Source organism: Pongo abelii, chromosome 4 (assembly GCF_028885655.2).
Source record: "Pongo abelii isolate AG06213 chromosome 4, NHGRI_mPonAbe1-v2.0_pri, whole genome shotgun sequence".
NCBI lineage: Eukaryota > Metazoa > Chordata > Mammalia > Primates > Hominidae > Pongo > Pongo abelii.
In genome coordinates, this window is record NC_071989.2 from 123,223,801 (window position 1) to 123,247,332 (window position 23,532).

At 37.2% G+C, this 23,532-nt stretch overlaps 1 protein-coding gene across 5 annotated transcripts in view; it reads right to left on the reverse strand.

Annotated features, from left to right (window-relative positions):
- Positions 1-10,209: 10,209 nt before the first annotated feature.
- TRIM36 (tripartite motif containing 36) overlaps positions 10,210-23,532 on the reverse strand; it is a 56,248-nt gene continuing 42,925 nt past the window's right edge. For all 5 annotated transcript variants that reach the window (XM_024247636.3, XM_054555827.2, XM_024247637.3 and 2 more), the window contains exons 6-10: positions 21,003-21,256; positions 20,639-20,763; positions 17,478-17,765; positions 14,120-14,417; positions 10,210-10,715 (exon numbers count right to left, since the gene is read on the reverse strand). In XM_024247636.3, coding sequence (XP_024103404.1) covers positions 10,361-10,715; positions 14,120-14,417; positions 17,478-17,765; positions 20,639-20,763; positions 21,003-21,256 — 1,320 coding nt within the window. In that variant the 3' untranslated portion in view covers positions 10,210-10,360. The remainder of the gene's footprint in view (positions 10,716-14,119; positions 14,418-17,477; positions 17,766-20,638; positions 20,764-21,002; positions 21,257-23,532) is intronic.

Consider the following 23,532-nt stretch of genomic DNA (forward strand, 5'->3'; position numbering starts at 1 on the left):
TGGCTTCCAGTTGGGTTTGGCCAATAAACAGCACCAGTAGAACAGGTGGAGGATGGCATCACTTCTCTGGCAATAGCTGCCTTTCATGGAGACCTCAGCTCCTGCCAGGAAATCTTTCCTTAATCTTCTAACTCTGAGATCCAAGAAACGTGATATTTTCCTCTTGTCCTTCTTCCCACATCACTGCTACAGAGGCAATAATGGCTCCAGGCTGTTGCTAGTCTTAAGTGTCTCACTAGTGCTTGCTGCTTCTTTCCTGCTGCCCATATTGTTAGGCAATTCTTTCATGAACTTTTCCTTTGAACCATATCTGGTGAATTCTATTTCCTGCCAGAACCCTGAACAATTCACCAGCCTAAATCCTTTTTCACACATATTTTTCATGGCAGTTCCTTCACGATCAGGTGTCAAATTTACAACATCTTCCTTAGAGGGGTTACCCTCACCACCAAATCTAATGCCAATTCCCATCTCCAGCAGTCTGTAGCCCCTTCCCTGTTTTACCTTGCTAGAAGGTAAATTGCATGAAAACAGGAACCTAGCAGGGCTGTCTTGTTCACTTTGTGCCCACTACATAGCACTATACTTTATAGACAGCAGCAGTTAAAAACTTTTTGTGAAATGAATGAAATAGTTCCAAATTAAACTTAACAAAACGAAATATCTTCAAGTTTATTTTTAAAGCAAAAGACTCTCAAGAAAAACTCTAATTTTAGGATATTCCCATAAACAAGCAGAAAAACTCCTTTAAAATGAATGCAAATCTCTCTGGTAGAACATAATTTCTTTCTTAAGAGTATTCTTGCCTATAATACTGTAGCAATACAATTGATTATATTTCCACATGAGACACACTTCCAGGGCCTAATCGGATTATGGGCTGTGGCAAAAGATTTAACAGGCCCAGATTGTGTTCAGTCCCTAAAAGGAGATAGCTCTGACTCATACTATTTTCAAGAGAGCAACTGTGCGCATGACAATTAAGTTAGTATCAAGGATCATAGGGATAGCCTTGAAAGAAAAAACTTTAAGACCCATCAAGCATTAGTAAAGACTCACTGTGATCCACAAACCACCACAACTACCAGAATCACAGATCGAAGAGTATGAATGTGAACAAAGGACCGCTCATCTGGTCAAAACCTGATCTATCATGTATCAGAAAAGAAATATTAAACAATTTAATAGAACATACCAGGGAGGTTCCAAGATGGCCGAATAGGAACTGCTCCAGTCTGCAGCTCCCAGCATGAGTGACGAAGAAGACAGGTGATTTCTGCATTTCCAACTGAGGTACCGGGTTCATCTCACAGGGGCTTGTCAGACAGTGGGTGCAGCCCATGGAGGAGGGCGGGGCATTGCCTCACCCGGAAAAGTGCAAGGGGTTGGGGAATTCCCTTTCCTAGCAAAGGGAAGCCATGACAAACAGTACCTGGAAAAACGGGACACTCCCACCCTAATACTGTGCTTTTCCAATGGCCTTAGCAAATGGCACACCAGGACATTATATCCCGCGCCTGGCTCAGAGGGTCCCACACCCACGGAGCCTCACTCACTGCTAGCACAGCAGTCTGAGTTCAAACTGCGAGGTGGCAGCGAGGCTGGGGGAAGGGCGTCCGCCACTACTGAGGCTTGAGTAGGTAAACAAAGTGGCCAGGAAGCTCAAACTGGGTGGAGCCCACCACAGCTCAAGGAGGCCTGCCTGCCTCTGTAGACTCCACCACTGCGGGCAGGGCATAGCTGAACAAAAGGCAGCAGAAACTTCTTAAATGTCTGTCTGACAGCTTTGAAGAGAGTAGTGGTTCTCCCAGCATGGAGTTTGAGATATGCCAACAGACAGACTCCCTCCTCAAGTGGGTCCCTGACCCCTGAGTAGCCTAACTGGGAGAAATCTCCCAGTAGGGGACGACTGACTCTGCATATGGCAGGGTGCCCCTCTGAGACAAAAGCTTCCAGAGGAAGGATCAGACAGCAACGTTTGCCGTTCTGCAGCCTCTGCTGGTGATACCCAGGAAAACAGGGTCTGGAGTGGACTGCCAGAAAACTCCAACCGACCTGCAGCTGAGGGTCCTGACTGTTAGAAGGAAAACTAACAAACAGAAAGGGGATCCACACCAAAACCCCATCTGTACGTCACCACCATCAAAGACCAAAGGTAGATAAAACCACAAAGATGGGGAGAAACCAGAGCAGAAAAGCTGAAAATTTTAAAAATCAGAGCGCCCCTTCTTCTCCAAAGGAACGTAGATCCTCGCCAGCAATGGAACAAACCTGGACGGACAATGACTTTGATGAGTTCAGAGAAGGCTTCAGATGATCGGTAATAACAAACTTCTCCGAGCTAAAGGAGGATGTTCGAACGCATTGCAAAGAAGCTAAAAACCTTGAAAAAAGAGTAGATGAATGGCTAACTAAACAGTGTAGAGAAGTCTTTAAATGACCTGATGGAGCTGAAAACCATGGCACAAGAACTACGTGACGCATGCACAAGCTTCAGTAGCCAATTCAATCAAGTGGAAGAAAGGGTATCAGTGATTGAAGAGCAAAGGAATGAAATGAAGCGAGAAGGGAAGTTTAGAGAAAAAAAGTAAAAAGAAATGAATAAAGCCTCCAAGAAATATGGGGCTATGTGAAAAGACCAAATCTACGTCTGATTGGTGTAACTGAAAGTGATGGGGAGAATGGAACCCAGTTGGAAAACACTCTGCAGGATATTATTGAGGAGAACTTCCACAACGTAGCGAGGCAGGCCAACATTCAAATTCAGGAAATACAGAGAACGCCACAAAGATACTCCTCGAGAATAGCAACTCCAAGACACATAATTGTCAGATTCACCAAAGTTGAAATGAAGGAAAAAATGTTAAGGGCAGCCAGAGAGAAAGGTCAGGTTACCCACAAAGGGAAGCCCATGAAACTAACAGCAGATCTCTCAGCAGAAACTCTACAAGCCAGAAGAAAGTGGGGGCCAATATTCAACATTCTTAAAGAAAAGAATTTTCAGCCCAGAATTTCATATCCAGCCAAACTAAGCTTCATAAGTGGAGGAGAAATAAAATCCTTTACGGACAAGCAAATGCTGAGAGATTTTGTCACCACCAGGCCTGCCTTACAAGAGCTCCTGAAGGAAGCACTAAACATGGAAAGCAACAACTGGTACCAGTCACTGCAAAAACATGCCAAATTGTAAAAACCGTCGATGATAGGAAGAAACAGCATCAACTAATGAGCTAATGAACTAATAACTTCATAATGACAGGATCAAATTCACACATAACAATATTAACCTTAAATGTAAATGGGCTAAATGCTCCAATTAAAAGACACAGACTGACAAATTGGATAAAGAGTCAAGACCCATCAGTTGCTGTATTCAGGAGACCTATCTCACATGCAGACAGACACACATAGGCTCAAAATAAATGGATGGAGGAAGATCTACCAAGTAAATGGAAAACAAAAAAAGGCAGGGGTTGCAATCCTAGTCTCTGATAAAACAGACTTTCAACCAACAAAGATCAAAAGAGACAAAGAAGGCCATTACATAATGGTAAAGGGATCAATTCAACAAGAAGAGCTAACTATCCTAAATATATATGCACCCAATACAGGAGCACCCAGATTCATAAAGCAAGTCCTGAGTGACCTACAAAGAGACTTAGACTCCCACACAATAAGAATGGGAGACTTTTACACCCCACTGTCAAGATTAGACAGATCAACGAGACAGAAAGTTAACAAGGATATCAAGGAATTGAACTCAACTCTGCACCAAGAGGGCCTAATAGACATCTACAGGACTCTTCACCCCAAATCAACAGAATATACATTCTCAGCACCACATCACACTTACTCCAAAACTGACCACATAGTTGGAAGTAAAGCACTCCTCAGCAAATGTAAAAGAACAGAAATTATAACAAACTGTCTCTCAGACCACAGTGCAATCGAACTAGAACTCAGGATTGAGAAACTTACTCAAAACCGCTCAACTACATGGAAATTGAACAACCTGCTCCTGAATGACTACTGGGTACATAATGAAATGAAGGCAGAAATAAAGATGTTCTTTGAAACCAATGAGAACAAAGACACAACATAACAGCATCTCTGGGACACATTCAAAGCAGTGTGTAGAGGGAAATTTATAGCACTAAATGCCCACAAGAGAAAGCAGGAAAGATCTAAAATTGACACCCTAATGTCACAATTAAAAGAACTAGAGAAGGAAGAGAAAACACCATCAAAACTAGCAGAAGGCAAGAAATAACTAACATCAGAGCAGAACTGAAGGAGATGGAGACACAAAAAGCCCTTCAAAAAAATCAATGAATCCAGGAGCTATTTTTTTGAAAAGATCTACAAAATTGATAGACTGCTAGCAAGACTAATAAAGAAGAAAAGAGAATAATCAAATAGATGCAATAAAAAATAATAAAGGGGATATCATCACCGATCCCACAGAAATACAAACTACCATCAGAGAATACTATAAACACCTCTATGCAAATAAACTAGAAAATCTAGAAGAAATGGATAAATTCCTGGACACATACACCCTCCCAAGACTAAACCAGGAAGAAGCTGAATCCCTGAATAGACTAATAACAGACTCTGAAATTGAGGCAATAATTAATAGCCTACCAACCAAAAAAAGTCCAGAACCAGACGGATTCACAGCCGAATTCTACCAGAGGTACAAAGAGGAGCTGGTACCATTCCTTCTGAAACTATTCCAATCAATAGAAAAAGAGGGAATCGTCCCTAATTCATTGTATGAGGCCAGCATCATCCTGATACCAAAGCCTGGCAGAAACACACACAAAAAAAGAGAATTTTAGACCAATATCCCTGATGAACATTGATGCAAAAATCCTCAATAAAATACTGGCAAACAGAATCCAGCAGCACATCAAAAAGCCTATCCACCACGGTCAAGCTAGCTTCATCCCTGGGATGCAAGGCTGGTTCAACATATGTAAATCAATAAACATAATCCATTGTACAAACAGAACCAAAGATAAAAACCACATGATTATCTTAATAGATGCAGAAAAGGCCTTTGACAAAACTCAACAGCGCTTCATGCTAAAAACTCTCAATAAACTAGGTATTGATGGGATGTATCTCAAAATAATAAGGGCTATTTATGACAAACCCACAGCCAATATCATACTGAATGGGCAAAAACTGGAAGCATTCCCTTAGAAAACGGGCACAAGACAGGGATGCCCTCTCTCACCACTCCTATTCCACATAGTGTTGGAAGTTCTGGCCAGGGCAATCAGGCAGGAGAAAGAAATAAAGGGTATTCAATTAGGAAAAGAGGAAGTCAAATTGTCCCTGTTTGCAGATGACATGACTGTATATTTAGAAAACCCCATCATCTCAGCCCAAAATCTCCTTAAGCTGATAAGCAACTTTGGCAAAGTCTCAGGATAAAAAATCAATGTGCAAAAATCACAAGCATTCCTATACACCATTAACAGACAAACAGAGAGCCAAATCAGTACTGAAATCCCATTCACAATTGCTTCAAAGAGAATAAAATACTTAGGAATCCAACCAACAAGGGATGTGAAGGACCTCTTCAAGGAGAACTACAAATCACTGCTCAATGAAATAAAAGAGGACAGAAACAAATGGAAGGACATTCCATTATCATGGATAGGAAGAATAAATACTGTGAAAATGGCCATACTGCCTAAGGTAATTTATAGATTCAATGTCATCCCCATCAAGCTACCAATGACTTTCTTCACAGAATTGGAAAAAACTACTTTAAAGTTCATATGGAACCAAAAAAGAGCCCACATTGCCAAGACAATCCTAAGCCAAAAGAACAAAGCTGGAGGCATCATGCTACCTGACTTCAAACTATACTACAAGGCTACAGTAACAAAAACAGCATGGTACTGGTACCAAAACAGAGACATAGACCAATGAAACAGAATAGAGTCCTTGGAAATAATACCACACATCTACAACCATCTGATCTTTGACAAACCTGACAAAAACAAGTAATGGGGAAAGGATTCCCTAGTTAATAAATGGTGCTGGGAAAACTGGCTAGCCATATGTAGAAAGCTGAAACTGGATCCCTTCCTTACACCTTATACAAAAATTAATTCAAGCTGGATTAAAGACTCACATGTTAGACCTAAAACCATAAAAACCCTAGAAGAAAACCTAGGCAATACCATTCAGGACATAGGCATGGGCAAGGACTTCATCTCTAAAACACCAAAAGCAATGGCAACAAAAGCCAAAATTGACAAATGGGATCTCATTAAACTAAAGAGCTTCTGCACAGCAAAGGAAACTAGCATCAGAGTGAACAGGCAACCTACAGAACGGGAGAAAATTTTTACAATCTACCCATCTGACAAAAGGTTAATATCCAGAATCTACAAAGAACTTAAACAAATTTACTAGAAAAAATCAAACGACCCCATCAAAAAGTGGGCAAAGGATATGAACAGACACTTCTCAAAAGAAGACATTTATGCAGCCAAAAGACACATGAAAAAATGCTCATCATCACTGGCCATCAGAGAAATGCAAATCAAAACCACAATGAGATACCATCTCACACCAGTTAGAATGGCAATCATTAAAAAGTCAGGAAACAACAGGTGCTGGAGAGGATGTGGAGAAATAGGAATGCTTTTACACTGTTGGTGGGACTGTAAACTAGTTCAACCACCATGGAAGACAGTGTGGCGATTCCTCAAGGATCTAGAACTACAAATACCATTTGACCCAGCCATCCCATTACTGGGCATAAACCCAAACGATTATAATTCATGCTACTATAAAGACACATGCACATGTATGTTTATTGCAGCACTATTCACAACAGCAAGGACTTGGAACCAACCCAAATGTCCATCAGTGATAGAATGCATAAAGAAAATGTGGCACATATACACCATGGAATACTATGCAGCCATAAAAAAAGGATGAGTTCATGTCCTTTGTAGGGACATGGATGAAACTGGAATCCATCATTCTGAGCAAACTATCGCAAGGACAGAAAACCAAACACCGCATGTTCTCACTCATAGGTGGGAAGTGCACAATGAGAACACTTGGACACAGGGTGGGGAACATCACATACTGGTGGGGGGGAGGGGGGAGGGATAGCATTAGGAGATACACATAATGTAAATGATGAGTTAACGGGTGCAGCACACCAACATGGCACATGTAAACATATGTAACAAACCTGCATGTTGTGCACATGTAGCATAGAAATTAAAGTATAATAAAAAAATAAATAAAATCATTCAATAATTGGTTATTGTGCCAAAAAAGACTTCCCTGTCAGTGAAACTGAATAGTTCTAGAGAAAAATGCTTTCTCAACTATACATCCATCAACCAGAAGAACCCATGCTTGGTTTTAAAGTTAAGGATAGGTTTACTTTTTATTACCCTTTTGTTTGGTTTGAATATTTCCAGTGATTTCCAGGTCAAATGTTTACTTTGTTCATCACCATAAAAAAATCCCAAAACACATAGATTATACCAGGGCAGTCTTCTAGTCGTCTAGAAATCAAATACTGAAACCCTAGGGAATCTGGTTCCATTCTTAGGCTTTATGTCCCATGTTGAATCCTAACAGCATTTGAAAGCCTACTATGTGCAAAACATTGTAGGTTGTTAATAACTGCAATAGTAACATTGCATGTAAAAATATTACAAACTTCAGTGGACATCATGCACTATGGATACATATTCTACTAGAAGGAAGGATGTTTTCATATTCTCTTGCATAAACTTGCTGCTCTAGCCTATGGACAGATTATTTCATCTTAAAAGATAATTAAAACAAAAAAAATTAATGGAATGTTTATAAACATATGCAATTGCCAATATGGTTTGTTGTTTTATTTATGTTTGTTTTTTTCCACAGGAGAGCAGAAGAAAAAACTTATGGTTCATAAATGCTTAATCAAGTGTCGTTGATTCTCTAAAATTTCTCCTCAAAGATGCCTGGCAAAGTATCTCCAAGAGCTTTTAGCATTCTATAATCATGCATTCTGATTTGTTGCACTAAGGGAAAAATAAAATCTAGAATTGCTTAGACGGTAGAACTATTTACAATATTTTATAAAATTGAGGTATATTAAGTACAGTGTTATAAGGTGGTTACTATATTGTACTATTTAGTAGATACTTTCTGATGTCTTATATACCGTTTGGTTTAAAGTATTTTTTGAATATATTAATTATAAATACAGCATTTTGCTAACTATTAAAATGTTGACCCTCAGATCCTTAGTCAAGATATAACTTTTACCATATTTTTCCTTTGAGGATAAAAGAACAAACTTGCACTATTATTATTAGCTTATGTAATAAAAAAATAAAATTTTATATTGTTTTATATTAAAAAACAATTTAATATATGAAACAATTGAAGTTTTATGTTAAGCTTCTCTAATAATCACTTTTGCAGAAATTAAGCTAATAAATAAATGTTCAAAATGATTTCATATAAAACTGTAGCTCTGAGTTAATATGTACAGCTAATCATCTTTTCATAATCAGTTTGTTTCAACTTTTCATGTAAACATACTAAAAATTCCTGGAATGCAGATTTGAATAATTACACATGAATTCTTTTAAATTTTTTATTAAAAATGAAAGAAACACAGCTAAACAATTTATTTACAATTGTACAAGGTTTGAAACGGCTATCCTATTCCTGTTAAAGCTTCATATTTAAAAATGTCTACATGATATGTGCTTGTACAAGGCTTGAGTATCAAACTTAACCACAAATGTGACTTTAGCAGCTTTATTGCACAATGATCCACATAACGCTGCATTATTTGCTTAGTTTAGCCTACATCATAAAGTGCTATTCATAGATGGGAAATTAACAGCCTGCTAAACACTGAAGTTCTCCATGATATTTGCTACTTGAGTTGAGGGTAAAAAGCTAATTTAATGCTACCAGCCTGAGTAACAGATTTCCATTAAAAATATACCAACAAGGACAACCAAAAACAACAGGCCTAAAAGTTTTGGTTACCCTGTTAAAACATGTCAAAAGCATTCCATAAATGATTACTGCTACAGTGCACAAAAGTAGTTTCTGAACATTTTAACCTCAAAAAAAAAGTACTTTAAATAAAAACAACCTACTTGAAAGCAACACCCTTCAAAAACAGACACACAATTTAGATAGAATGTAATTCCTCAAATTAAAAGATATTTTAAAGGGTACACAGTCATTGTGATCTTAGTTATCATTTCTAAGTAATTAAATTTGTATTTTTACTGGCTTATATTAGAAATGCTTATTACCAATGAGAAATAGAAAATGCCACGTCAACAATTAAATGTTTTAAAAATTTAAAATATATGTAACGCTACTAAAATATACAATGAACTTTTCAAACATGTAAATATAAACCAGGAAAACCTGATACGTAATAATTGGGCCAAAAATGAAAATCACAAAACACAGTAAGGGGGTAAAAGAATAAATATGACTTTAATATCAGTCCATCTTTACCAATATATCTGAAAAATAATTCTTTGATATAAGAACAAATATTTTCACAGAATAAGAAAAACTGAAGATAAATTTCTCTGAAAAAAAGTATATAAAGTGAGAAGTTTAATGTGTTAGCTGAGAACTTTGTGTTTTCTGCAAGAAACCATGCTTACTACCCATGCTGTTAAATGAGTGGTACGGCTAAGCAGACTCTTAAAATGTCCTTAACAATACAGTTTGTGGTCTTAACAAAACAAAACAGTAGTATTCCTTTTCCAGGCAATATAGTTTTAATAGTTACACACTTTAAAATACATAATTTTCCACTTAAATATACTACCACTTTTAAGTGTTTTTTACCTATCTAGAACTTTGTTTTCCTATTGAAAACAAATGCAAGACACATTGCTTAGCACTAATTCCTATCCATAAGGCATTTAAAAAATATCTTCTCTTAGGACATAAACATGATATAAAAATGAAAAATCAAACACAAGAGAATCATAATAAATACTTTTGTATCCCCCCCACCATAAGGAAAGTGTCAGCAACACCAGCTGACAGAAATAAATTAGATATCCTGTACATAAAGTAAAAGACAATCCAGTTGCAAAGTTAACCACCTCAGTATTAACTTGGAAAGCACATCTTCACTTTCATCATTTGTGAAAGGCAGAACAATGACATGGAAGACACAAGGCTGTTTAGATTTTCTGTATTTCAAGAAGAATCATACTCAAACACAAGTGGGGTGACAGAACACTCAGCGATATGTAATTAGTTACGAAGGTTAACACTAAGGCATTGCTTTGTTTACAGTTTTTATCCTGAGTCACATCAGATGTTTCAACTACATGTCCTCTTGGTATTCCAGATATTTTGCTGTGATGGGTTCTTCCAGCTGAATTCCTCCACTGCCCATTAATGCAAATGCTGGATACAGTGTATGTGAACAGTCCACTTGGCGCTCATAAAGGCATTTCATCTGATCCATATCATAGAAATTTACTTTGCCTTTATCATAGTCAAGGAAAATCCCAATACTTGTTGGCATAGGGAGAACTCTATTTTCAGGTTCATTAGAAGAAGTAGGTGACTTGGGTATAAAAAATTTCTTCATGCCTATAGTAACTAAGGTAAACGGTTGTGAAGAATCAAAACAGGCATCCTCACTTCCACTGTCATGCCCACTGTCTTGCTCATATCTGAAACATAATACAAAGTATCTGTATCTTCAACCATAGATCTAAGTATCTTCAAAACATTTTCACAGGATAATATACATTGATGTAAAGTTGAAATAATTTTTACATCAAAAGCTTTCTATTAAAACAAAATCAAAAACATAAAAATGACACATTGCAATTTAGAATTATACCACAGACTCAGCCCCAAATTCCCTGTCATTAAACACTACTTTAGTTACATACATAAGTGAAACCCTAGAAAATCATTGATAATTTTAGCCTTCCAAAAAGTGAGGGAGCGGGCAGTGAAGGAACTGGTCAAATGTTAAATTTTTATAGCACACAATCATGTACAATCATGCACCACATAACACTTCAGTCAACAACAGACTCATATACCACAGTGGTCCCATAAGATTATAACAAAACTAAAATATTTCAGTTCGGCGCAGTGGCTCATGCCTGTAATCCCAGCACTCTGGGAGGCCAAGGCAGGAGGACCACTTGAGGCCAGGAGTTCCAGACCATCCTGGCCAACATGACAAAACCCTATCTCTACTAAAAATCCAAAAATTAGCCAGGCATGGTGGTGTACGCTTGTAGTCTCAGCTACTCAGGAGGCTGAGGCATAAGAATCACTTGAACCCAGGAAGCGGAAGTTGCAGTGGACTGAGATAGCACCACTGCACTGCAGTCCCGGCAACAGAGCGAGACCCTGTCTTAAATAAATAAATAAATTAATTAATTAATTCATTCATTCATTCCTATAGCTTAGTGACGTGGTAGCCACTATAAGGCTGTAGCATAACCCGTTACATGTTTGTGGCGATACTGGTGTAAACAGTGCTTAAAGTTGTTACACAAAAGTGTAACACATACAATTATGTACATTATGTAATATTTAATAAGTGACTGTTACTGGCTCATGTATTTATTATACAATGCATTTATTGTTATTGTAGACTTACTCCTTCTACTTATTTAAAAAAATGTTAACTGTAAAACAGCCTCAGGCAGGCCCTTTAAGGAGGTTTTCCAGAAGGCAGCACTGTTATCCTAGGAAATGACAGCTCCATGCATGTTACTGCCCCAGAAGACCTTCCAGTGGGACAAGACATGGAAGTGGAAGACAATGATATTGATGATGTTGACCCTGGATAGGCTATTATGTTTCTGTCTTCATTTTTAACAAAAATGCTTAAAATGTTAAAAATTTAAAAAATTAAAAAAAAAAACTTGTAGAACAAGGCTATAAAAAAAATTGGGGGGGCCAGGAGTGGTAGCTCACGTCTGTAATCCCAGCACTTTGGGAGGCTGAGGAGGGAGGATCACCTGAGGTCAGGACCAGCCTGACCAACATGGGGAAACCTCATCTCTCCTAAAAATACAAAATTAGCTAGGCATGGTGGCACATGCCTGTAATCCTAGCTAATCGGGAGGCTGAGGCAGGAGAATTGCTTGAACCCAGGAGGTGGAGGTTGTGGTGAGCCAAGATCACACCATTGCATTCCAGCCTGGGCAACAAGAGCAAAACTCCATCTCAAAAAAAAAAAAAAAAAAGTATATAGATGTACAGTGTGTTTGTGTTTTAAGCTAAGTGTTCCTACAAAAGAGTTAAAAAGTTTAAGTTTATAAACCTAAAGTTAATTTCTTAAGAATATATTTAAATAAATTTAGTGCAGCCTAAGTGTATAGTGTGTTTATAAAGTTTACAGTAGTGTGCAGCAATGTCCTACGCCTTCAAATTCACTCATGGATGCACCCAGAGAACTTCCAGTCCTGCAAGCTCCATTCTTGGTAAGTACCCTACACAAGTATACAATTTTTTATCTTTTATAACTTATTTTTATTGTACCTTTTCTATCTTTAGATACACAAATACTTACTGTTGCATTAAAACTGCCTACAGTATTACAGTACATGCTGTACAGGTTTGTATTCTAGGATCAAAAGACTGTTTTACATAGCCTAAGTGTGTAGCGGACTATTCCATCTAAGTTTGTGTAAGAACACTCTATGATGTTCTCGCAACAATGAAATTGCCTTGCAATATATTTCTCAGAACATATTCCTGTTGCTAAGCTAATACATAACTGTATAAGAAAATACAGGCCAGGCGCGGTGGCTCATGCCTGTAATCCCAGCACTTTGGGAGGCTGAGGCAGGTGGGTCACCTGAGGTTGGGAATTCGAGATCAGCCTGACCAACATGGAGAAACCCCGTCTCTACTAAAAAAAATTAGCCAGGTGTGGTGGTGCATGCCTATAATCCCAACTATTTGGGAGGCTGAGGCAGAAGAATCGCTTGAACCCTGAAGGCAGAGGTTGCAGTGAGCCAAGATCGCGCCATTGCACTCCAGCCTGGGCAACAAGAGCAAAACTCCGTCTCAAAAAAGAAAAGAAAATACAAAGATAAGATGTATGCCCTAAACCAAGGAATTACCAGGCTAAGTGAAATATATGAGCACTGTAAAATAACGCAAGAGAAAAAAAGCATGTTTCATTCTCATCCTAAGAGCTCTATTTCCTGGTTGGGATTTCAACACGGATGTATGAAGCAAACAAAGATTATGAAGCTTTTTCACCTTTATCATAAAACAATAAAACATATAAAATTTTGAAACATGTTCCCCATTTTTTTCAATATGCCTATGTTGCTTTTTATATATTTTGGATAATAATGCATCAACAATGTTTATTAGGTTTCTCCACTTCTAATATTTCTAATGTTATGAACTTTTTAAACATTAATACTAACTTTCTATCAAGTGGACATGTCACTATGTTTTACTGTTACAATTTTCAGCATTATATAAATTTTTCATCTTTCTGCAAAAAGCTTTTCCTGTCATTCAGACTGTTAAGCTGGGATACTGTTCACATGAGTGGTCAAAAATTATTTTTCAAAGCTAGTTGACCTTACTCCATCTAAAAGAACTGAACTGTACAATCTTCATTAGTCAATCTCTTAAGAAACTGGAAGTCTTCGCTGTGGAAATATGTCTACCACGACCCAATTTTGAAAAGGACCTACGGGAAAGTTTAAAGAAACTGTGTCCCATAAGAAAAGAACAACTTAATTGTGAAGTATGACAATCAGAGGCACTGTATTATATACGTGGGTAATTTTTATGACATAATTGAGGCAACATGTTAAAGACTTTCAAAATTTAAAACTGTGAAGCTATATCATAATTAAGAGATCCAAAACAGATTTCCTCATGATATTAAGAAGTAACTGCTAACTCTCCTTATTCAATGTGTGATTACAAGAATACCCGGCTCCTTTTCTCAGTCAAGCCACAGCCAAAATACTAGAATCTAAGAAATAAGAAATGTATACTCCAAATGTAACAAAGCCAAATCTATTTTCAGGCTTACTTTTAAAAAATTATCAAGTTCTAGATCAATACGAAAACCTACCTTGGACTAACTGCATCCCGGGGAGAACGGAGCCATTCTTGTAGTTTATCGCTAGAAGCAACTCCCACTTTTACCAGGTATGAATACGGTTCCACACGGAAGGCCCAGAAGTGTTTTCCTTTTGTAATGCCAGTATCTCCAATGATGTAGTCTAAGCTTGTGTAATAACCCACTTGGATGCGTTCTGCAGCAAGTAGAAGATTAAATCCGGCTCTGCTCTCTACACGGTCTCTCTTCAAGTTCAGCAGGAGGTGTTCATTATTATAGCCACATTTTTCATCAAAGAGGAAGCTGAAAACTAAATGGAGCTTAAAATTAATATCAGGCTAAAAATTATCATTGCTCTAGTTTGTTAAATCTGATAGGTTTTCTTACAGAAATTACTGAAAAGAGACAGGAAGCGGGAAGGAGGTGTCACACTACCCCAGACAACCATGACAAACCAAAACCCAACTTAGCAATATATCTTACCCAGTATATTCTCTACTTAAAAATCTTCAGAAGTCTCAAAAAGCAGATGAAAATATTTTAAATATATGTGAAAATTCATAAAAACAGCTCTTTGGAATACAGATAGCAAATCTATCACAGGTATTTCACACTATTGAATTTGTTCTTTTATCTTTATTAAAGATAAAAAACAATAGAGAGTTGTATATTTTCATAAATAGCTATTTTCTTATTGTATAAGTTTTGTTAATTTGGGACATTTTAGCTATTTTAATAAAGCTTTTTCTGTATCAACCAACATGGCAGACATAAGAAACATGGGACAGTGTAAAAAAACAAAAACAAAAACACAGCTTTTGGGTTGAGAGAGACCTGGGTTTGAATCCTGCTCAAGCATTCAACTAAAGTTTGATCCAAACTTTAATTTCTTCATCTGCAGAATGATGATACCACTCCCATAAGTCTACATCAACTCAAATATATTAAGCATAACATTGGCTGCTAGCCAATGGGGAAACAACGGAAAGTCCATCAACAGATGAATAAAGAAAATGTGGTATATACATACAATGGAATATTATTCAGCCTTAAAAAGGAAAGATTTGGATACATGCTACAACGTGAATAAATCTGGATACATACATTTGGATACATGCTACAACATGTATTGATAAATTTCAATACATGCTACAACATGGATAAATTTGGATACATGCTACAACATGGATAAATAAGCCAGATGTAAAAGGACAAATATTGCATTATTCCAGTTATATGAGATACCTAGAACAGGCACATTCATAGAGGCAGAAATTAGAATCGAAGTTACCAGCCTCTGGGGAGAGGGGAAATAGGAGTAACTGTTTAATGGGTACAGGGTTTCAGTTGAGAATAATGAAAGTTAAGGAGGTGATATTTTTTAATCACTTTAATATTTAAAGTGGTGATATTTAAACAATACCGTAAATGTACTTAATGCCAATGAGCTGTATACTTAAAAACTGTTAAGATAATACATTTTATCTTTATTATAAAATAATACATTTTATCTTTATTACACCACAATTTAAAAAATGACCCTGAGGCATCATAGTGCACACCTTTAGTCCTAGCTACATGGGAGATAGGAGAATTGCTTGAGTTCAGGAGTCTGAGGCCAGCAAAGGCAACACAGTGAGACCCCATCTCTCTCTCTCTCTATCTATCTCTATATATACATATACATACACATATATATTTTATATATATATACATATATGTGTGTGTGTGTATATATATATATATATTTTTAAACAGGCTGCTAGCAGCTGGGCGTGGTGGCTCATGCCTATAATTCCAGCACTTTGGGAGGCCGAGGTGGGTGGATCACTTGAGGTCAGGAGTTTGAGACCAGCCTGGCCAACATGGTGAAACCTGGCTCTACTAAAAATACAAAAATTAGCCAGGCATGCTGGTCTGCATCTGTAATCCCAGCTACTACTCAGGAAGCTGAGACAGAAAAATTGCTTGAACTCAAGGAGACAGACATTGCAGTGAGCTAGTGAGCTGAGATGGTGCCACTGCACTCCAGCCTGGGTGACAGAGCCGGACTCCACCTCCAAAAAAAAAAAAAAAAAAAAAAAGGCTGCTAGCAAACTACAGCCATTACCCACATGTGAGCTGACCATTCTTCTTGCTAATGCCTCTTTTCCTGGCATGATTATTTGTGCTTGCTCTCAAATCTCAAAAGTCTCCCAGTTTGCAAAATAAATTTAAACGGTCACCCTAGTCATGCATCTTCTCTCATAAAAAGGAAGACAACTGTTAACACTTCCTCTCCTCCCTTCCCCTCCACTATGTGACTGAAAACAGCAGTTATGTCCAGGTTTTTCTTCCACTTTCAGGCAGAAAGACTAGAAAAGGAAGCAGAAATAGCATAAACCATAAAATACTTACTTAATACTTGCAAATTCATCCCAAAACTCTCTATTGGATTTGATTAAAATTTAAGAAACATAATTTTAGCCAATCTTATATGTTTGTATTCCAGTTTTTTAAAAGCAACACTGTGCATGAAAAACAAATTGTGCTTTTCTATTTTGAACAAAAAAGGAAGAAAGGAGAGAGTGCAGAAAATATGGGTACATAAGACACTAAAAACATGCAGGGGGCAGTGGACCTAAAATCCAATTAAAGGTATCTCTGAGGCAGTGACTGAAAGGGGAAAATGTTTTCCTGTTAACCAGGCTGAGCACAACTTTGGTTCTAAATATCCTTTGTTCATGCAGACGTCATAGTGAACATCAACAAACCTTTAAAGTCATTCACATTCTATAAAAATCTTTAGGCGCTCTATATGTAGTATCAGTGGTTTTTAACTTGGGAAGGGAGGGGGCGATGACTGGGCATAAGGAGCTTTTAGCGTGGGAGGAAAAGCTATTCATGTGGTTCTAATATATGGCTTCCATCCCTATTAGCTGAGAAGCGCCAAGTTAGATAAAAAATCCAGACAAATCAGAATTAGGTTAAATCAAAATTATATTTTAGGATATTACACCAATAAATTTAAAAAATTATGTTTTAGAGATTTCCATAAACTAACCAAAAATACAGAATTATATATTTAAAACTTTTGAAGTAGCATTTATGCTATTTAAATCCCAACTTAATAGCTCTGCTCACCCAAATTTCTTCCATGTTTTTCTCTATCTGACATCAGTTAAAACCTAATCCTGTTCTCAGCCTACAAGGTAAAAATTCAAGTACTCAGTTCATTTCTAAAGCCCAGCTGGGATAGAAGCTACTTTTCTGGAATCTTTTAAAAACAAGAGCTGGTTTCAGTGCAGGTCTACATGGAGATACTGACTAGTTTATTTTATCAAGGTCTGTTGCAACTCTATGCTTTTTTTATTCCTGATATTCACCATACCTGGAGCTGGAGGAGTATGAAGAATCAATTCTCTGCTGCAAGGACTACAGATTGAACCCTTGTAAGCTCTTACTCTGAAAGCATAGGTACTACTGTTTTCCAAGTCTTGAATTATTTTACTTGTTCCACACACTTCTATCTCATTCCATGACATTTCATCATCTCTATTGATTTTCCGATATTCAAGAACATAGCTATCAGCTTTATCCTTCTCTGGATGGTGCCAATTTATCAAGGCATTGTTATAAACTTTGCTCTGTTCCTCATTGATCTCTGGCACATCTATGCCTGAAAGAATTATGAAATAGAAAACATTAAAATACTGACATTTGAAAACCAGTGTTTTTCCTCAATAAAATGACATATAAACAATATTTAATGATTTCTATACTGTCCAGTAATTTTCTAAATTTATAATACTATATATAAGAAAGCACAAAAATTAAATATATTAAATATGTTTTATCTATTTTATATTTAAAAGGTATATCTATATTTGTAACTGAAAGGAGAAACAAGAGCAAAAAAGACAAAAACTGACTCAAAGCTACAAGTAAATTTTTTGTAACCACATGCCTTCTACCTACTGAATAACATAACAGCCCAGGACTTGAAATTTTTTTACCTATGTCCTCCCCTAAACAAACTATTATTTTAATATTTTAAAATCTAAGTCTGGTAAGAATATCAAACTCTCAATGATTTTTTTTTTTTTTTAAATGGAGTGTTGCTCTGTTGCCAAGGCTGGAGTGCAGTGGCATGATCTCAGCTCACTCCAGCTTCCACCTCCCAGGTTCAAGTGATTCTCCCGCCTCAGCCTCCCAAGTAGCTGGGATTACAGGTGCGTGCTACCACACCTGGCTAATTTTTTGTATTTTTAGTAGAAACAGGGTTTCACCATGTTAGCCAGGATGTTCTCGATCTCCTGACCTCGTGATCTGCCTGCCTTGGTCTCCCAAAGTGCTGGGATTACAGGCATGGGCCACCACGCCTGGCCTCTCAATGAACATTTTATCATTTCTTTGCATAGTTTATTCTGTAGAGTTGCAAAGCAAATTAACTTTTCTAAATAAAATCATGGTACATATTTTTGTAAGGAAATCAGAAACTAAAAAATACACATTAAAAGATTTTAACTAACTCAAGGGTAATTACTATAACCTTTTTGTATAGATCTTGCCAGTATTTTCCCCCTCAATGGTATGCTACCTACATGGACATATCAACATTTAACTGCTTAGTTTTGGAAATAGGTTTCTGGTTTTTCACTAAAAATAAAATGATTCTAAATCTTTGTTCATATGCATAGTCCTTTCTATAGAGCCAATTCCTAAGCTTAACTGCTGGAATCATATGCTAAGAACAATACACTATAAAAGCTACAAACACACATTTATGACAAATCACAGTGAAGGACATGAATAAGAAGCAGAAGTCTCTCTCCTCTGCTTATTCCCCAATGTATAAGCATGTCTGTGTATGCTGCATTTATACAACTGAATGTTATGCAGCCATAATGAGATCTGGAAAGTTATCCAAAATACATTTTAAAATTAAAAAAAAAAAGTTACAGAATAACAAATAGTATGCCCCCTACCTCATACTTTTTTTCTATCTTTCTTTTTTTGAAACATAGCTTACTAAAAAAAAAAATGCATGTAGCAAAAAATGAGGGGAAGATCCATCAGCCAGAAGCTAGGTGACTACTAACCCATTCTCATCCATCTGTTTTAGTGGTTCCTTGCTATACAATGGTATAACCCAGGATCACCCACCCTCAACCTCACCTTTCCAGCAACCATTTTGGGATCCACAGGGAGGGAGGACCTAGGACTCACAAGTTAGCAAATATCTATTTGTATATATACTATTCAAGCATACATTTTGGAAACACAGTATTGTGTATGAAATACAATCAGCATTTTAAGTGATGACAAATATCTATTTGAAAAAATAAGATAGTCATAATAAATAAGTATCAGATTCGGGTATAGATTTGAAGAGGAGGTCACAGGAATCCTTCAGAGTTTTAAACTTTTAACAAGACAAATTTCCTTGTATTAATGTACAAATCTACAAATCTGCACCTATAAAGTAATTATACTATAAATATATCTTTCTAGTGTTCACCATCCCTAGAAGAGAAATCTTAGGGAGAGGAATGAGGTGAGAAGAAGAAAAAAAGGCAAGGAAGACCTCCCTGCTAGGAAGTAGCAAAATACAAACATAAGCAAGTGTTATGGACTGAACTGCATCCTTCCCCAGTCCCCCAGACCCCAGCCCTCGCCCCTGGAAATTCACATGTTGAAGTCCTAACCCCCAGTACGTAGCTCAGAATGTGACTGTATTTTAAAATAGGGTCTTTAAAGAGGAAATTAAATTAAAATCAGGTCATTAGAAGGGGCCCTACTCCAATATGACTGGTGTCCTTATAAAAAGAGGAGATTAGATCACACACCAACACACAAACGGAAGACCATGTGAAGACACAGGGAGAAGACAGCCATTTATCATTTATCAACCAAGAGAGGTTCAGAAGAAACAAACCCTGCCAACACCTTGATCTCTGACTTCTAGTCTCCAGAAATGTAAGAAAATGAATTTGTATGAGTCACTCAGTCTATGGTACTTTCGTCACTGCAGCCCAAGCAAACTAATACAGCAATGTAAACAGCCTGCAGATTCCATCCCTAGGCTTCTGTCCGAGAAACTCACATACACTTGCCCAAAAAATTCTGACAAGGATATGCGATACAGCATTGCTTATAAAAGAGGAAAAAAATGGAAAAAAAAGTCTCTTAGTAGGAAAATGATTTATTTACTTATGAAATATGGTAAACAATTAAAATATTGCTTTAAACCAAAATTTCATATATTAACAAATATTTATGTTAATTTTCTAAAAAGCAATTTACAAAAATACATACAACATAATGCTATTTATGCAATGTTTAAAAACACACAAACTAATGGAACATAGTTTTTGTGCATAAAAATATAGTTTTAAAAACATAAATAGGATATGATTTCAGGATGCTATGATAGTCCTGGGCAAGTGAGATGTTGCTTTATAATGTCAAATTTAAGAGAATTTGTGTTTTCTTCCACACAATATAAATTCAGACAAAAAGAATGAGGTTTTTGCCTTCATTAAGACTTACCACTAGAGAAAAAGGATAATTCTCCAAGAAGTTCTGTTTGTTTAGAGGTATTAACAACATAGTCTTCAAAAGAAGTCTGAGCTGCAGGTCTAAAGCTCTTCAAAGATTCTGTGGCTTTCTGTATTCTGCAGACAGATATTTTATATAAAAATGATTCTTTAAGAAGGCAAATCAGACTAAATATCTACAACATGATGAACAAAATAAAACCCACACTTCACTCAAAATTAAAGTTAAGAATGAGGCAAGATGTACCTCACATTAACACAGCATTATGGACCACTCAGAGCTAAAGTGAGAATACACAGCAGCATTTAATAACATTGCTCAATAGGTTCTAAAAGTTAGAAGTAAAAGAGAATACCTAAGGTGGAGCTGCTTTGCTGTCTGCACAAAGCAAGACTGATCTGTCTCCTTTAGCACTTCTTGAGCATATCCCACAAGTCCATTGTTCTCTAGAAGTCCCTGGTACTCTTCCATTTGAGTCTGAAATTTGTCTAATCTTAGTTTCTTAGAGGAGTCAATTGCTTTCAAAACAGATGATTTCCTCTCTTCCAGAACTTCAAAGAGCTTTTCAAAATGTGTAATTGCTTCTTCTTTAGCCCTCTCTCCATTACACTATGAAAAAACAGTATCTCCATTACACTAAGATAAAACAAAGAATTGCCTCTTCTGCTAAACCGAAATGGCTTTCCACAAAGTTCTACATAATTACATTTCATCTATGTGATGACAACATTATCAAAATTCGATAAAACCAACCTACATATTATAAAGAAAAAAAGTTTTATCTGACTCTGAAATTTTCAGAACAGTATTTTGGCATCAAATACACTTAGCAAAGAACAACTGACAACTTTTATTCAGATTTACTTTGTAATTTTGTAATATTGTACTTCCTTAAGCTTTTCATCTCCAAAGTCTGGCAATAAACAACTTAGTCAATTAAATAAGAGAACAATCTTTCAGTGGTATATAAAGGAATATGAAGGAGAAATGAACTGATTTAAACAAAAACAGGAAAACATAATTCCAGAGCTTTGAATTCATTTCAAATTCAGAAATGTTTTCACCCTTTCTACGCTACTCCAACTTTTTGAAAAGTTGTTTTTGTTTTTTTGAGACAGAGTCTTGCTCTGTCGCACAGGCTGGTGCGCAGTGGCGCGATCTCGGCTCATTGTAACCTCTGCCTCCTGGGTTCAAATGATTCTCCTGCCTCAGCCTCCCAAGTAGCTGGGACTACAGGCACGTGCCACCACGCCCGGCTTTTTTTCCATATTTCTAGTAGAGATAGGGTTTCGCAGTGTTAGCTAGGATGGTCTCGATCTCCTGACATCGTCATCAACCCGCCTCGGCCCCTCAAAGTGTTGGGATTACAGGTGTGAGCCACCGTGCCCAGCCTAAAAAAGTTTTTAGCCAGAAAACTCTAAAATATGACATTCTTTACTAAGATATAAAAATAAAAGTATCCTCTTCACATTAATATAATTTAATTATAATTAAATCCTGACTTAGCTGTGTGACCATATGCTAATCATTTCACTTCTCTTTCTGTTTTTCTCTTCTGAAAATAGGGGAAAAGAAAAACTATTTAGGTTTTTGTGAAGAGATTTTAAAAGGTTATTTACATAAAGTATATACCACAATGTCACATACTGTAAATAAACATTCATACAAACTGTCATAAAATGACCCTAGTGTTTGTTAAACATTCTGAATTCCTATAAAATCAGAGCTCATGATTTTGAGAAGACTGGCAAACACTCCTAAGCACTTATTAGAACAGACTCACAGACAGCAGCCAACAGAAAAAAAGTCTTCAAGAACATTCTTTTTTTGAGACAGAGTCTCTCTCTGTCGCCCAGGCCGGAGTGCAGTGGCACAATCTCAGCTCACTGCAAGCTCCACCTCCCAGGTTCACGCCATTCTCCTGCCTCAGCCTCCCGAGTAGCTGGGACTACATGCGCCCACCACCACACCCTACTAATTTTTTTTTGTATTTTTAGTAGAGATGGGGTTTCACCGTGTTAGCCAGGATGGTCTCGATCTCCTGACCTTGTGATCTGCCTGCCTTGGCCTCTCAAACTGCTAGGATTACAGGCGTGAGGCACCGCACCCGGCTTTTTTTTTTTTTAAACGGAGTCTTGCCCTGTTGCCCAGGCTAGAATGCAATGGAGTGATCTTGGCTCACTGCACCTCCGCCTCCCAGGTTCAAGCGATTCTCCTGCCTCAGCCTCCCAAGTAGCTGGGATTACAGGTGCGCACCACCACGCCAGGCTAGTTTTTTGTATCTTTAATACAGACAGGGTTTCACCATGTTGGCCAGGCTGGTCTTGAACTCCTGACCTTGTGATCCGCCTGCCTCAGCCTCCCAAAGTGCTAGGATTAAAGGCGTGAGCCATTGCGCCTGGCTGAGAACATTCTTAAAAGCTGACAATATATGGCAGAAGTGTACTGTGCATTCTCCATTGGCTTCCAGCCAACACCTATAATGAAAGGAAATTTTTTCCAGATCTCCTGTTTCCTAACCCCGACAGCCACATATTTTTAAAAGAGAAAGAGCAGAAGGTAGTGACATTTTGATAGTATTTCACTGACAAATCACAACATTCAATTCAGAAATATCACTATAGATAGATTTTTTTCCAGCTAAGTATAATTACAGATAAAAAAGACAGTGTCTCCATCATCACTAAGTAAATGTCGAGAATGGAGGCAAGTTATCTAGCGTAAAAAAAATTCTTATTGATAAGCCTACCGATACAGCTTAGGCAAATGATACAAAACAACTCAATAATATCCCCACTATCCCAAGGAATCAGTGTCTACGTAAATACTTGACACCTAAGTTCCTCAATTTTTAACCTATTGATGACAAACCCCAAAACAGACTC